The sequence below is a fragment of the Uloborus diversus genome, chromosome 6, assembly GCF_026930045.1.
Source record: "Uloborus diversus isolate 005 chromosome 6, Udiv.v.3.1, whole genome shotgun sequence".
Taxonomy (NCBI): domain Eukaryota; kingdom Metazoa; phylum Arthropoda; class Arachnida; order Araneae; family Uloboridae; genus Uloborus; species Uloborus diversus.
Genome location: NC_072736.1, coordinates 4,795,003 through 4,812,452, shown reverse-complemented (window position 1 = coordinate 4,812,452; position 17,450 = coordinate 4,795,003). Strand labels below are relative to the sequence as shown.

Sequence of the window (17,450 nt, the reverse complement as noted above, 5' to 3'; positions counted from 1 at the left end):
CACCTTTTTGGCATTTTAAAGAGTTAATAAGAAATACAGGGAAAATACCACTTCCGACATTTTTAAAATGAATTCTTGGGCAAATTTTCAAAAAAATACCGACTTTACTGACTAAATTTTGAAAAAACTGACAAATGCTGACCAAGGTGAAGAACACTGACTTTTACTGACCAGTTTTATGTCCTACGATAGCTGCAAAGAGATCGCTCACAAACCAGTAAAGGATTATTCAGTAAATTAGAGCCCAATAGCCAGGGCTAAAGCAGAAATACATGAAATATACCGCCAGCTTATTCATTTCCAGCCGAGGACAGCAGTTTCGTGCTTATTAGCTTTCGGCTGCAAATGACAGAGCTGGTGGTGTATTTCATGTATTTCTGCTTTAGCCCTGGCTGTTGGACCTGTAATTTACTGAATATACCTGCCTTGCCTTCAATATTCGAGTTGAACCGAACCATTGCTTCGGTCACTCGTCTGGTCTGCGTTAATTCTGTATTAGCTACCAGTTTGTTTGGCAATCTTGGCTTCCTTAAGAGGTTTTCTATCTCCAGCTCAGCCATTTTCCTATGCCGGACTGATGAGTGCTAATAAGCACGAAACTGCAGTCCTCGGCTGGAAATGACTGAGCTGGTGGTGTATTTCAGTAAAGGATTGTTTACTGCTTAGAATCGAAAATGGTGCTTGCTGCCGCAATGTAACATATAAGTGTTCTTCTACTTGACAGTATGACAGTAGTACAGGCGTACAGTCACAGGGTTTTCAAAGTTCAAGAATGAAGTTCCTTGACTTTTCCAGGTCCTTCCCCCTCCCTTCTCCACGTCGCATTATTTATTTTATTTTCCAGTTTAGATACCAAAACGAAAAATTAAAAAAAGCAGAAAAGTCAAAATTTTCAGAACATAATTATTTTTTGAACTTTGTATATCTGTTTATGAAACATTTAGCACAAGCAGTAACTTTTAGTTTATGTATTCATTGTTAAGATATTATTAAATCAATTGTTTTATTTAAAAACAAGCCATACTTGTTCAATGAAATTATTACCAAGTGTTTGTGACATCTCAAAATACTTGGGTGTAAATAATGTGAGTTAATTTGCTAGATTTACATCAAGTACCACTCATCTGCTCTCAAAACCGGCCTTAGCAAAATTTCATATACTTTTCTCTCTCTCTCTCTTTTTACTTCCTTTCACAAACAAGGAAGTATTTTATTCGCGAAAAAATTTTCACTCAAAAAATCGGCCTTAATTTCCATTTTGCTCACCCCCGAATGAATGTTGAGTTTATTTTTCAACCCGACCCCACGTGGATATATACCTAGGAACGTGTACAGACACTCGAAATATCCATTTTGATGATCCCCGAGTTTACAACGAATTTTCTCGTGACCTCTGTACGTACGTATGTATGTCGCATAACTCAAGATTGGAATGTCCTAGAAAGTTGAAATTTGGTATTTAGATTCCTAGTGGGGTCTAGTTGTGCACCTCCCCTTTTGGTTGCATTTGGATGCTTCAAAGGGGGTCTTTTGCCCCTTTTTGGGGAGAAATCATTGTTAATTTCGATGTTAAGTCAAGTGGTGTTATAATTTGGTGGACACTTGGCGGTATATCGCCAGTCTTTTGGTCGCCAAGTTTTGTCACCAACTTGGCAATAAATTTGGCGATTTTTTTTAATTTTTTTTTTAAATCTGGTTTTAATTTGGCCACTATTGGTGATATTTAGAGAGTAAACTATTGAATCACATTAAAACTGTCAATAATGAGAAAATGACATTAAATTGGAGTAAAAGGAAGTCATGTGATGCACACATCAGCTCGTGATTATTATTATTTTTTTTTTTTTCCTTTTTTTGCTGCCGTTGAAAGTCAGTGCATGTAGCCTGTCAGCATTGCATTTGTGATCATATGTTCTAAGATGATTCTTACTTCTTATTCTCCCCTCTAACACCCCTCAAAGTTTTCCCCAAGAATTTAGACTTACCCTGTATATGAGCATTGTTTCATCTTCCAGTACTCGGAACACATTCAAAGTTAACTTAATTATGAGATAGATGTTAAGCAGCTCCTAGTCATTGTCATAAAGTTTAACAAAGTGAATTAAAATACAAGACAACTGATCTTGGGGCAGAAAATTTTATTACGACATATTAAAAACATTCTTCTATAGGTGTTATCTACATAAATATTTAATTACAAATAGTCTGGAAAAATAATCAATGTTACATTCCTATACATGAATTACTTCTTAAAATGAAACATATACCATGAAAATTCGAAACACAACACATTTAACAGAGTTTAATGGTAGCTTGAAAAAAGAAAAAAAAAAAGAATCAAGATTTCGCCACATTAATGTTTTTATTTTATTTTATTATTATTTTTTTCTCGTTCATAGGTAAAATTTCACAGCAATATCAAACACCTTATAGTGATCTCAACGTTTTATAGAAACAAGAAATGGTAGATTCAGTAGGACTATGTGTGGAGTGCAGCGACATAGCCAAAAGGGAGTGGGACTCATGGCCTAGTTTAATCTTCAAACTTTCTTCTTAAAAGAAAAAAGAAAATTTTATGCTTATTACATGGGACGATTTAATAAATTACTAATTTTAAAATGTATTTTTAAGTTGAGACAATACAGAAACATAAATCAGGCCCTTTTCTTCTGATTATTGGAAGACTTTCAGAGGAGCAAATGTTTAATCTTTTATTCACGAATTTTTTAAATTTTAAGTGGACATCTAAAACACTGAACGATGCATTCTTATTACTTCAAGAAGGTTTGGACAATTGATTTGGATGTCTGAGGTTGGTTGTTGAGGTCAATTGCCCCCTACCCCTCGTGCTTTGAAAAATTAACGTTTTTACACATAAATGGGCGGGGATTTTGTTATAATTGATAGTTTTCGATAAAAGTTGCATTGAGTCTATACCCTTTGCCCCACCCTAGTCCTAGTTCCCTGAGTTGTCTGGGGGTAGAGCAAGGCGGGGAGTCTCAAAGGGTACCCTTTGCCTCCCCCTCCACACACTATAACAGGGTGGCCACTCAATTTTGGAAAAAAAATTCCCTGTGTTTTCCCTGTATAAAAATGGAACATTACAAACGAGTGAACACTGATGTTTGAAAAAGAACATTAATATCTTGATCATTTCACTACAGGGAATAAAATAGATTACAAAAAATAAATAAATAAGGGGAAATAAATAAGAATTCATAATAGTTGAAATAATAGCATGGTGATTGAGTATATTTACGGAAGTTTAAAAAAAAAACAACCTTTTCTTAACTATTCATTGCTTAAACCTAAAAGTGTAAAAATTAAGCAAAACAATGACTATTGATGACTAATTTCATACACTAAATTAAATTATCAAGAAATTCAAGATACATAGTAAATAAAAAAAAAGATTCTGTTTTATGATCATCATTTTAATATTTACTATATAAAAGGGAAAAAAAAGCTAAATTACCATTTTTTACTTTACTTAATTTTTTAACTTCATTACTATTATCATTATTATTACTATTTATTTATTTTTGGTAGTTTATATATTTGGGCATTGATTTTTGCAACTTCAATTTGAAAAATATATATTTTCCCTGAATTTTCCAGATGTTTGAGTAAAATTTCAAAGTTCCCTGGATTTTCTTTTTTTTTTTTTTTTTTTTTTTTTTTGTTGATTTTTGAATTTCCAGTGTTTTTCCTGTTTCTTCAGGTTTCCCTGTGGCATGGCAACCCTATATAAACATTTGAAATGATGGGCCTGTTAGTTAGGGTACTAGATTAAAATGTTGTTTGCAGCAAAAAATAAAAACGAAAAGAAAATAAATAAAAAGCCGGGGGGAAAATGGCGGTCTTATTTGAATTTGGGGGGGGGGGGGTCATTCTGAATAAAAATCAGCAAGAATGGTGTCAGAAACATATTGAAAGTTTTTTTTTTTTTTTTTTACAACATAGTGTAATTACTATTATATCCTAAATAACTGTAGTACAGTAGAAAACCATTATAACGCACACCTTAAGACCAGAGTTTTTGCGTTATACAGGTTTTGGCGTTATATAAGTCGTTTTCACAAATTTTTAAACTAGTATCAAAATATATCTATATATTAGCACTTCAGAATGATTTTTATCTGTAGTGAGTATTAAAGCACTAATTATACAATGAGTCATTCATAAATAAATATGTTTCTTTATTACAAGAAAGTGAAATATCCTGCACTTCTGCTAGCTTCATGGTTTGCATAACAGCTGCATTTACAAGAACCATATGGTATTTTCATTTTACTGTGAATGCTAATTTTCATTTAAAAGCTTTGAATTAAGAAGAAAAGATGAAAAACTGATTCAAAATTTAATTTTCCTAACAATTTTTATGTTTGCAAAGCAAAACAGAGAGTTTTTTAAACTTCAAAACTTATTGTTTACTTCTGAAAAGGAGTGCGGTTTATAGAGAATTGCGTTATACAGGTCGGCGTTATAAAGGTATTCTACTGTACTGAGCTATAGTAAACTTGTCTTTGGCATTTTTACACACTACTGTTACTCCCGATAACCCAAAGCCTTATAACTCGAATATTCCTCTGTCTGGAAGTTTTCATTAGGTTTCAAGAAGGCTGTGAGAACTTTCCATAAAAATTGAACTACCAATAATTCAAAGGTTTAACTGGTCCTGTGGTACTTACAGGTACCGAAGAATTGACTGTTTATATAGTCATATAGTCATTCAAAATAAGGCATTTTCCCCTCTGAAATAAAGGTTGTAATATTTATACATAATAGTTCAAATGCAGTTGGATATGTGAAAATATGTCTTTGCATAACATAATACATAAACCACTAAAAGAAAAATAACAGAATTTGCACTCATTTCACCAGATTAAAAATCAAAGATTTTTAAACATTTTTGGTTGATGTAAAAGCTGAAAGAAAAAAGAAAGTTAAAAAGAAAAGAGAGAAAATAAGAAAGAAACCAGGGCAGAGAATTTTCAATACCTAAAACCAGAATTTCCAGATATTAGTGATTTAAATCTTAAAGAAGGTAACTTTTCAGGGGTTCTCCGAGTTGAAGTGAACAAATGCTTACATATTATTACTAGACATTTAAAAGAGATGTTCCTGATATAGAAAGAAAAGAATAGCGAAGTTTTTGATTTTTATAAAACTGAGTATTCATCCTACATATGAATATACACATTTTTTGGAATTTCAGTTGTGTGTCACAAAACATATGTGGGCGATGGAGAAAACCCGTTTACATATTTGAGTTCAGTTCATCATTTTAAGCAAAGATTAGGTATTTTTCATCATGTGACAAAGAAATGCTCTTTTTTGTAGACTATGTTATTCTTTCCTTTCCTGAAGCAAACAAAACTGGTACATTAAAGTGCTGCACCATATTTACTCTTATCATTTTATAAACTACTAGCTGCATTGTCCGGCTTTGCCCTGTCTACTTGAAAAAAACCATTGCGTCAAGTGAAGTATCTTCAATAATCAGGATTAAATGAAAGAAAAGAACCATCATGCAAAATTTTCTCGCCAAGCAATGACGACAGATACGAAAACACTTTTAAGAAATTAAGATAAAATGAGAAAGATGGATTTAAAAGGCGTAACCATAGAAACACAAAATAAAATAAGTTTAAGAATTGAAAATGAGAAAGATGGAAATAAGCAATGGATTCAAAAAGCGTTACCGTGGAAACGCAAAATAAAATGGTTAAAAACTTGAATAGAGAACATATTTTTGAACTGCATTTAATTCACTTGTAACTTTTTTTCTAATGGAGAAAGAGGGTTAAACTTTCGACCTTAGATCGAGTTAGATTTGGAGTAAAAAAAGCAGTTCTTTCCAATGCTGTCAAAAAGAAAACTGTGGGAAAATTCCTTCACTTTTTATTGATGGATTTAATGAAGAAAGTAGTGCCTAAATTTCAGCTAAGCCTAAAACAATTCGAGCTAAAAACGTAAAAAACTCCCGCCGCAATCAAGTTAGAGCGTTGGAACAAATTGCGTAGAACGCCGAAAATTCTCCCCTATCCAACAATATATATTATTATTATTTGCGAGTAATTTCTCACCTGCATATTCGGGAATTTATGTGAAAATTGGGCCTAAATTGGAATAAAAAAAGAACTATTCCTCGAATTGTTTTCGAACCGGTCTGCAAACCTTCTCAGGACTTAAAGGAACAAACTGTGAAAATTTCAGCGCAATCGACCGGGTAGTTCTCGAGTTTTGCGAGTTCAAACACACAGACGCATTTTGGAGACTTCATTTTATACTATGTAGAGATAAAAAGAAAATTAAAAAAAAAAAAAAACTTCATTTGCTAGATACCACGGCTGATTCATATGTAATGCATTATTAAAATTCCACTTTGTACTTTAGCAATCCCTCTAGCATGAAATAAATGTTGACTGTCGCATACAAAACATATTAAGGGGTTACAGTTCCTCAAAAATGATGAAACGATCAAAAAATTTTTATTGCTTATTTCAAAACTAAAAACTATTCTGAACACAGGGGAAAAGTTTCATTGCTTTAGTTCAAATTTTTAAAAAGTTATGAGTGGTTTTAGGCCATGCTCGCAATGTGTTCTTATGCAAAAGAAAAACTTTAAACTGCTTTTTCTCGATGATGGTATTTTTGTGTTTTCATGTCATTAGAATCCCTAAGGATTTTCTTCTATTAAAGATACAGCTTTAAAGTAATACTTTTTGCAATTGGATAACATACGTGACAAAACTGTGTATTGGATAAGCATTTTATAAATTACTCGAAAGTTTAGAGCATGTTAAACCTTTAAAAACCAATTTTTAAAAAAAAAAAACTTAGATTTTTTACATAATTAATCACAGAAAATTTTCTAATAAACTCATAAGCAAATGAATGCACAGGTTTTTAGAGATGATTATAGTGATCGTTTAGCAAAAATCTTTTTTTTAAATTAGGGCAAAAATAAAAAAGCCTTAGGGATTTCAAAAAATTGAAATTTTCTTCATTTTTTTTTTTTGAAATTAAAAAAAAAGTAGGCAATATTTTTAAATTTTGGAAATAAATTATTGATTAAGAAATAAGTATGCATGTTATGGTTTCAAAGAAATATAAAATTTACTTAAATTGAAAAAAAATGTTTGAAAGGTACTGTGAACCCTTAAACATCGTATGAGGGAGTGAGAAGCAAAGGGATGTAAGTGGACACTTTCAAGTTTTGAGTAAAACCTGTTTCAAGATAAGGTCCTAGGTAGGCTTTCATTGAAAAGTGTTTCTAAATCATGCTGAATAACATAACCTACCAGGGCTACTAGTACTATCTCTTACCCCAAGACAGAGGAGGGGTTCACCTACCATTTGTAGTGGTTATCTTTAAATATTTAATTTTGGCACTTACATCCCTTTGCTTCTCACTACCTCATATTGTTTTTTAAGACTAACTAATGGAAAAAGATGTAGCAATACTGAATAGAAAGAAATTCAACAATCTTTTTACATTCTTCAAAAAAAAAAGTGATGATCGTTTTTGTTTGGAAGAACGGGGGAGGGGCTCGATTCGGAGTATTTATTTATTTAAGATTAAGCTTATTTTTATTTTATGTGCCTTGTCAGGGCCCAATACAGGCTGATTTTGCTACCGTTTTTCGGTACCTTCACAAAAATCTTATTTTGAAATCGGTACTTTCACAAAAATCAAGTAATAAAACCAGTAGCTTCACAAAAACATCGAAAATTTCACAAAAATTCGCATTTTAAAATATGAAATTTGTTTCTCTATTTAAAACAAAATATACTCATAAAATAAATTATATGCAGGTTTATATGAACAATCGCTTAAATAGAAACCTTTTTGTAGTATTTTAACTAATTTTTAGCTGTTTCACACCAAAGTGTATTTATGCAATATTATCGCAATCTTTAAACATCTGTTTTGAGGAACCGTTTTTCTCATAGTTTCCTATATTGTACACAGTACATAGACCATTAAGCTGAAATTAGGATGGCATTTTTCGTACTTCTTAGGTTTTCAGCTCCCCCCCCCCCCCCCAAAAAAAAAAACGAAACTTGTTAAAAATACTAGATGACATTTACACTTTTTGAACTAAAATTTCACTTGTTCCACTACTTCTTTTACAAAAATTAGGATGTGTGTAAAATTTCACAAAAACAATGCTGATAAAAAAAAAAACTTTCACAAAAATAGAATGATGCAATACTTTCACAAAAATAGGTAGCAAGAAAAAAATCCTGGATTGGCCCCTGCTTGTACAATTAAGCGCTCGCGGGTCGAAGTGGATGGGGCAAAATTAAATACCAGTTAATTTTGTTTACTTATTCAATCATTTGTTAAATCACTTAATTTCTTTACATTCCTTCAGTTAATAACTCGTTTATTTATTTATTTATTATTAGGAAAGAGATGCAAGTGGACACTTTCATTTTTTGAGTAAAATAGGTTTAAAGATAAGGTCCTAGGTAGGCTTTCATTGAATTTTTTTTTCTAAATCATGCTGTATAACAGCACCTACTAGGAAAACTACTACCATCTCTTGCCCCAAGAAAAAAGAGAGGTTCACCTACTATTTTTACTGGTTATCTCCAAATTTTCAATTTTGATACTTTCACCCCTTTGCTTCTCACTGCCCCATATATTAATACAGTAAAACCCCTCCTAACAGACACCCCTCGAAGGTGGACAATTTTTAATTCCCCAGTTCCAATGCAAATAACATTATTAAACCCTTGTCCTGTGGACACCTCTCTATTGCGGACAAAAAAATTTGTACCGTTAGTGTCCGCATTAGAAGGATTTTACTGTAGTTACTATTTAATGAATGAAGATTTCATATGAATGGAAATCATTTAAGGAAGGATTGTATTTTACTCAAAATGTAAGGATTTGAAGTCATGTGATTTTTTGTAGCATTGCTCTATGTAAGAAAAAATACATTTAAATTAATTCCTAGTTCATACATAGAATTTGTATAGATTGCTCTTATGCGGACAATTTTTAACTCCCCAGTTCCAATGCAAATAACATTATTAAACCCCTGTCCTGTGGACACCTCTCTATTGCGGACAAAAAAATTTGTACCGTTAGTGTCCGCATTAGAGGGATTTTACTGTAGCTACTATTTAATGAATGGAGATTTCATATGAATGGAAATCATTTAAGGAAGGATTGTATTTTACTCAAAATGTAAGGATTTGAAGTCATGTGATTTTTTGTAGCATTGCTCTATGTAAGAAAAAATACATTTAAATTAATTCCTAGTTCATACATAGAATTTGTATAGATTGCTCTTATGCGGACAATTTTTAACTCCCCAGTTCCAATGCAAATAACATTATTAAACCCCTGTCCTGTGGACACCTCTCTATTGCGGACAAAAAAATTTGTCCCGTTAGTGTCTGCATTAGAGGGATTTTACTGTAGTTACTATTTAATGAATGGAGATTTTATATGAATGGAAATCATTTAAAGACAGGATTGTATTTTACTCAAAATGTAAGGTTTTGAAGTCATGTGATTTTTTGTAGCATTGCTCTATGTAAGAAAAAATACATTTAAATTAATTCCTAGTTCATACATAGAATTCGTATAGATTCTAATGCTTGTGATTCCTCTGGTATGATCGTGTACATTCCTCTAAAGAAAGCATTATGGGATTAAGAACAAGAGCTAAAATTTTTGGTCACAACTTGAAACCTTAAAATTTAAGGATCCAAGAAGATAAAATAAAACCATTTTTTCAAAATTAAATTACATTTAAGGACAAAACCACAAAAATCATTCTTTAATTTAAAACTGTTTAACAACGAAATCTATTATTTTTTTATTTTCCAGACTTTTAACAACAGCACTTAAAACATTTTTTCAAAACAATAATGATGAGACGTAAAGGACATTACCTAAAACATAAACAGTTTATGCATCGTACAAAACTTGAATTTAATGAATGCGATTGATATATCGGAAGACTTTTAATAATGAAGGCTTTTGGTGACTCTGAATCTCGCCGAATTTTTGGTCTAATAGAGTCACCTCGGTTGCCACTTTCGGCAGGACAAAATAAGAAGAGCGCAGTCATGAGCACTTATCAGCAAAAGATTCGGCAAAATTCAAACTCCCCATTAAAAGTCCTTCATAATTAAAAGCCTTTTTTGTCACTTAATTTAGGCTGCAGTCCCCAAAAAATGAAGCGTAACTTAGTCTTCTCCCCTCATCACAGGCTATTCATTACTTTAAAATTTCGTAACACAGAGTAAAACATAAAATACAAACTTCAACATACTTAATACAAAATTAGAGCTTCAATAAAATTCAGTTACATCAAATATGAGTAATTACAATCTATTTTGACTTTAAATTTGATCAACAGTCTTTATACAATCAACGACACCCTCCTGCAAAAACACACCCTTCCTTCTGCGACTTCAGACAAAATTATGAACGCCAGAGAATGAAGAGTCATATCGCAGAGATGCAATCTGAAATATACAAACTTCCCAGGATCCTAATCTGAATTCAAGCAGTCTGGTTTATTTCACTCTGTGTAAATTAGCCCTTTGTTCCTTTGGTAACAAAATAGGTAACATTTGTTACTTCGAAAGTCTAAAAGAGATTTCAGCAGCGGATCAGTTCACCAGCTGATATGACCTGCATGAACAATTCCACGGTAACAGAAATATCAAGTGGTGCACAAAGCACCCTACACATATTTCAAACATGTTAGATCCTTAAAGTAAGAAAAAAACGTTAAAAAAAGCACAAATTTGCCAATTACAGCAGAGACGTGTTTCGGCGTTACAGGGAACGCCTTTTTCAAAGCAAAAAGTAATGAGCTTATGGATGAAAAGACATCCGACAAAAGCCAAGAGCAGATAAACATGCAGCTTAAAAGATAAAAATAGCAGATTAGCCATCCCCCCCCCCCTTTTTCTTTTATTTATCTTTATTTTTCCTTTTTACGAATATTTTTGTTTCTGTTTATTTTATTTGGTGGTGGTTTTTTTTTTCTTCCATTCAGCTTTTCCTTTCTTGCGGTTCACAGTTACCAACATTTATTTTCTTTTTGTTTAAGCTTCGGCTTAATCTTTGTCCAATTGAATTCTTTCTTTCTGGGTTCACTGTACCTAAGAGAAAGCTCTTGGCCTTTGCTTGCATTCCTATTGGTTCCTGATTATAATTTTCTCAATGGTGTTTGGCTAATCCGCTATTTTTATCTTTTAAGCTGCATGCTTATCTGCTCTTGGCTTTTGTCGGATGTCTTTTCATCCATAAGCTCATTACTTTTTGTATTGAAAAAGGCCTTCCCTGTAACGCCGAAACACGTGTCTGCTGTAATTGGCAAATTTGTGCTTTTTTTTAACGTTTTTTTTCTTACTTTATGGTTCAGCACAAAGGTATTTATGTTAGATCCTTGTTTCATTGCATGATCCTTATGAAGAACTTGGACTCGACTACCATATATGACAATTCAATTTGAAAGACTCCCAAAAACACTATTTGATTAATAATTTGACTCGGTAATGGATGTAGGCCATAAGATACATCGTTTGTTGAATGAAAAAATATTGAATATTGCAAAGAGTAATATAGAGGACACGTTATACTAGGAAATTGAAGCCGGAAGTAGCACTGATGTATCCTAAGATCCTTAGCTTCTTGCTAAAGATCTTGGGATAATTTTTGATTCAAAACATTGCATTACTGAATCTCAATTGGCAGTTAATTTAAACTTAGATATTTTTGCAAGTTTATGAAGCATGTTTCTGAAATTGCATTGAAATATAAATTAAAATGCAAACCAATCCACCAGCTACTTCATTCGGTCCCTTCGCGAGATTGTAGCTAACCATTCTTCTTGCAAAGCGACCACATTATCATAACCCCACCCATTTTTGCACTGATATATCCCATAATTCCAGCTTCAATTTCCTGTCCTTTTTAACATAGACCTAGTTTATCAACTTAAATTTCTTTACTCCATGAAATATTGTTACTGTTACTGTGGAAAATTCTAAAAATAAACCAGATTTACCAATGAAATTACCAAGTGAACAAGGCAATTCATGCAAAGTCAAGCGAATCGGACCAAGTGAAGCCAGACTAGGACTCGCGAGTCCGGCAAACGGAACTTAAGGTTCAAACGAGTTCTAGACATAATCGTTCGCTACGTGGTATCACATGGATTGATGATTATTAAATAGGCAGGCAGGGTGTAGAAGCACTGCGCACTCTCCCCGAATTTGACGAGTAAGTTCAGACTGTTTAAGTTGTAGGTTCCGGGGGCACAGAACATCGCCCTCAGGGGGAGGTGGATGGTGGCGTGGGGCTTCACTGCCACCTCTCTCCTGCTGCCAGAGACCCAAGAGAACCCGCGAGACATCTTGCCGAAGCCTCCGTCTGGACTGAAGGGTGGAAGGCTGCTGCAATAAAGGAAAATGGAAAAGACATCAGAGCTTGCAACAGTCATAGAAGCAAAGTTTAAAAACAGGGTTCATACTCTATTTGGATGAAAAAATTCCATGATTTTTCCAGGGGGTTCAAAGGCGGGCTACAAGGCTAATAAGTGGACTTTCCCACTTAGATTACGATTCCAGGCTTAGAAGGCTAAAAATGTACAGTCTTGAGCAAAGAAGAGACCGAGGGGACATGATTCAGCTGTTTAAATTTATTAAAACGAAAGATGTTACGGGGCTAAAGTTTAGCACTGAAAACAGGACAAGGGGTCATTGTTTTAAGCTATTTAAATCTCAGGCTAACATGGATATTAGGAAAAATTATCATTTTAGCAGGGTAGTGGAACCTTGGAACAGCTTACCGGAAGAGGTGGTAATGAGCACAGGAGTAGACAGTTTTAAGAGGGCCATTGATCTTCACTGGGGATTGTAAATTGACTAGGACCAGTCTGGCTGGGCCCAGAGCCTGTTACTGGTCGTCACTTTTGTATTTGTATTTGTATTTTTCATGACTTCAATGAAAATTTTAATGACCTCGTTACACAAAGAGAGTAGAGAAATTTTTCTGTATTCTATCGCTTGACTTAAGATCTTTATTTTCTAAAACATTCAACAAATCAAAATAAACTCTGATAAATTTAATAATAAAGTTCTTACAAGTGATGGAATCAAACTCGCATGCAATTGAATTGCTTTTTTATTTATTTTTATTTTTATTTTTTTGAGTGGGCATGGCAAAGCTAAGAACGTGAAATTTTGCTACTACAGAGTATGAAACATAAAAAGTGTTGAAAATAACAGAAAATTCAAAATAAGTGATGTCCAGGCAGTAAAATCACATCGCAAAAAATGGCAAGCGGCTGCGACAGAAGTGGATGCAATGAGATTTCAAAATTAAGATTTGATTTTTGGATCGTTCAATTTTCCACTTTTAATAGCTTTTATGTGCTCAAGATTTTTAAAGCACATTTAGCTACTGTTCCTTTCTCTTTATCCAGGACATTTTTCCATGACTTGATATAAATTTCCATGACTTTCAATAAAAATTTCAATTTTCCATGACTTTCCCACGTCTGAAATTCTGTTTTTTTTTTTTTTTCCATCACTTTCCAGGATTTCCATGACCCGTACGAACCCTGTAAAAAGTATATGGATTATTTTTCAAAAAATTTTCAAAAGCCGTCTTGCAAATTCAATGCCCACTATGTCACATCTTTTCTTTTCAGAAAAAAGGAGAATGAATACAAATTAAAAAAAAAAAACTTTTTTGTCCCAGCCATTCCACTTCCCTTTCCTTTAAATTTTTATTTTCTACCTTTCCTTTTTGTTTATAACTAAAACATTATATTTTGGTTCAGTGACCGTGGCTCATTACAATCACATTCGTTCTCATGACATTTGATTTCATAAAGCGTCTGATTTTATTAATCGGCATACCTACATTTAAAAAAAATGAAAGGTTTTGAAGTTTAAATACTTTAAAAAACAAAATGCATTACGTCATTTATTTTTGTTTTAAGTATTTCAAAATACAGTTGTCATTTTTACTAAACATTAGGTTTTTTTTTCTTTTCTTTAACACAAGGGTCTTAAAATATTGGCGTATTGCAGGTTGAATTACAGAATTGGAGAGTAGAGGCTCAATACCGTTTACGAGTTTACTAATTCTTTTGTAACGCTCAACATTATATATTCTTCTTTGCTCTAAAGTGCATTGTATGCCATCAAGCGCTTTTCTGACATCCATTGAAGAGGCAATTTTGGCACTGAGATTTCCTCATCTTCTAAGACCAATTCCTTCACTTTTAGTACAGAGCAATTAGACATGAACCTCAACATCCAAAGTAAAAGTTTCCCGTCAACTCCAAATTGTTGTATACTGTAACTGTCCATATATTGTTTGGTAAAAAGTTGCACCGTTTTCAGCGTCAGGTTTTGGGGGGAGGGGGGGAGAAGTTGGTAAATTAGTAGTTTTTATCAGTCTTTCTGAAATATTTAGAAAACTATGGTGTTTAGCGCGACAAGTGCAATATACAAAATAATCCACACTAAATTACGAACAAAATGGTCCTAAACATTATTTTGTTAAGTGAACGGTTCCAGAGTTACGGCGGGTGTAAAAGTAGAAAATTTTCGCATTTTTAAGATTTTTTGGAAAATGCAATTCTAACTATTACGTAAACAGAAATAACTAAACAATTTTATTAAAAAGTAATATTTTACAATCGTATTCTTGTCTAAAAGAAACTCAGAGGCACCACATGGGGTTAGAAACGTGGAAATACTGGGAACGAGAACCGGTTTTCTGCAATTGGCGTGAACTGTGATAAAGCACTTGAAGTTAGACTACTAGCTTCAAAAAAGATTGAGAACAAAACATCCAGAGATACACTTGAAAAGAAAGTTAGCTGTTCAGTCTCTAGCCTCTATTACCAAGTCTATGATAATTAACAACACCACTGTATGTGAACCCTAATACCAGGGGTGTTTGTGATCAGAAATTCAGAAATTTCCAAAACTTTTGGGTTGACAACACATTCTTAAACTGAAAAATTATTTAAAAAAAAAAAAAACTTTAAAAATAATTTTCATTAACGATTTAAATGATTTTTGTATGCATATTTGAAGAGTTTACTGGGGAGGGAGAAGGGTCGAGCTTCCTCATAGTTTCAGAAAATTTCACACTGCCTTCAAAAAATTTTACATGAGTCCACGTCCACGTCCTAATACTCTTTCACATCGGATGGTGTGCACGGTAAGAAAATATGAGAGACTATGAAATACTGTCGAACCCACTTAAGTGAAGAGCCATTTTGCCACGAAAAAATATTCTAATAAGCGGGATATTCCAAAAACCAAGATAAAAATAACCACATTACATTGGTTTGGTACATTGAAAATGTATTATATTAAGCGGGATATTCTTTTAACCGATATTCTAATAAGCGGGCTCGACTTTATTTTAATCCGAATTACGTGCATATCCTCCACCCTTGTTCGACGAATCAGGCTTGATAAGAAAGGGGAGCAAATCTCCTAGTTGTGTCTGTTTTGGTTCCAGATTCAAATGAATCATCGGTCACCCCTTATTTAGAAAAAGCGTTCTATATCATTGATGAAGATCACCTTTTTCATCGTGTTTTCCGACGTTTCCCAGCTACCTTCAGACAGATTTACGAGCAATACATAAATTCCGTAATTGCTCATTATAGGCCAGCAACTTGTTTTTGATGAATACGAGCAAGGAACCACAAAAGATGAAGAACAATTATGTAGATCACGTTCTACTACTAAAATTAAAGTCAAAGTTAAAGACTCAATCGATGTAACTATCAACCCAAGTGAATTTCTAGCTAACACTAAGAACAAAATGGGCCTAATTTCTCTCTTGACAATGTACTTGCAAAGAGCGGTTGCACAGTTTATCAAGCATCGGGTGACGATGACTTATTTATAGCTTTAACAGCGATCGATAAAGCTAAGAATGGAGTTGAAGCTTGTGTGATCGGTGATGACATGGACTTACTAGTCTTGTTGAATGTTTACACACCATCAGAAAACAAATTGAAAATGGTGGTACCAAAGAAAGGCAATCAGCAGGAGAAGGTGTGCACTGTTTCGGACATTCAGCGAAGCATTGGAGATATGAAAGGTGTACTCTTTGCAATATACCCCTTCACAGGATGTGACAATGTACCATCTTTCTACAAGAAGAGAAACATTTCACCGTATTGGAAGGTGTAAGCTAACAACGCTCTTCGTACGAAGCTTCTAAATCTTTGACGATTCCAAAGCTGACCCCAGTGCGGTGGCTGACGCAGGAAAGTATTTCTTTCTTGCGATGTTTGGAGCAAAGAATACTGAAGATCGCTACCAGTGGTACTTGCAGGCTATTGCAAAGCAGCCCATACATTCATTGTTCACAAGTTGGCTTACCACCCTCACTTCAACAGCTACCAGGCAGCCTTCATATAGAACCTACCACCAGGTTCAGCAGCGGCTGGATGAGAAAAAGAATTTACCTCCAGTGGGGGTGGAAGAAGATTGGTGAATGCCTGAGACCAATTATAACAATACCTTCTGCAACTCCCTAGGAATTACTTTCCCTCATAGTGCGCGTTTAAAAAGCTGAATGCGTCCATAACTGCGAGTGCAGAAGTAGTGGTCTAAACTGCTCAAGCATGTGCAGTAATTGCTCAGGTCTAGGAAGTAATAACAGGGGCACTAATATCATAGACGAAGATCAAGAAAAGGACGGTGGTATGCTTGAAGAGGAATAAATCCTTGTGAATACTTTACATCACAATAGGGCGCATTCAACGTTCTACATTTTTATTAAATATTAGTATTGAACTCAGTTTACGAACGTCAAAAAGTTTGATAAAATATGGTTGCAATATACAGGCAAATATGCCTATTTTCTAAAGAAAAAACTTCAAAAGCTGCACTTATAAAAATATTATTATTAAAAATGATATAACTATAAATCATAATTGTTATGAATTTTTATAATTTAAAATCATCTATGTTTAAAATATATTCATTCTTTTTGCGGCATTGTCTAGAGAAAGTTTGGGTTTCTCCGTGCCGCAGATTTATATAACCACGGTCCATGAATGCTTCTTTTCCCTTAAAAGTAGAGCCCCTTGAGTAGGTGGTGAGGTTGTCGTTCCTTCAAGGGCTAATCACAAACATACCACCGGCCCCATAAATCGCAATTTGCTTTTACAAAACAATCCTCATACAAAAAATTAGTTTCCAGAATGATAATGAATTTTTTTTTCCGAAAAATCTAAAAAAATACAAAAAATTTCTATTTTTCATCTATCGTAACTCTGCAACCGTTCACTTAACAAAATAATGTTTAGGACCATTTTGTTCGTAATTTAGTGTAGATTATTTGCACTTTTTGCGCTAAACACCATAGTTTTCTAAATATTTCGGAAAAACTGATAAAAACTACTAATTTACCAACTTCT

At 33.5% G+C, this 17,450-nt stretch overlaps 1 protein-coding gene across 1 annotated transcript in view; it reads right to left on the bottom strand.

The window, feature by feature from the left end:
* Positions 1 to 11,315: 11,315 nt before the first annotated feature.
* The window catches only part of LOC129224165 (trafficking protein particle complex subunit 8-like), a 92,323-nt gene continuing 86,188 nt past the window's right edge, over positions 11,316 to 17,450 (bottom strand). Inside the window, exon 29 of the mRNA XM_054858582.1 lies at positions 11,316 to 12,420. Coding sequence (XP_054714557.1) covers positions 12,183 to 12,420 — 238 coding nt within the window. The 3' untranslated portion in view covers positions 11,316 to 12,182. The remainder of the gene's footprint in view (positions 12,421 to 17,450) is intronic.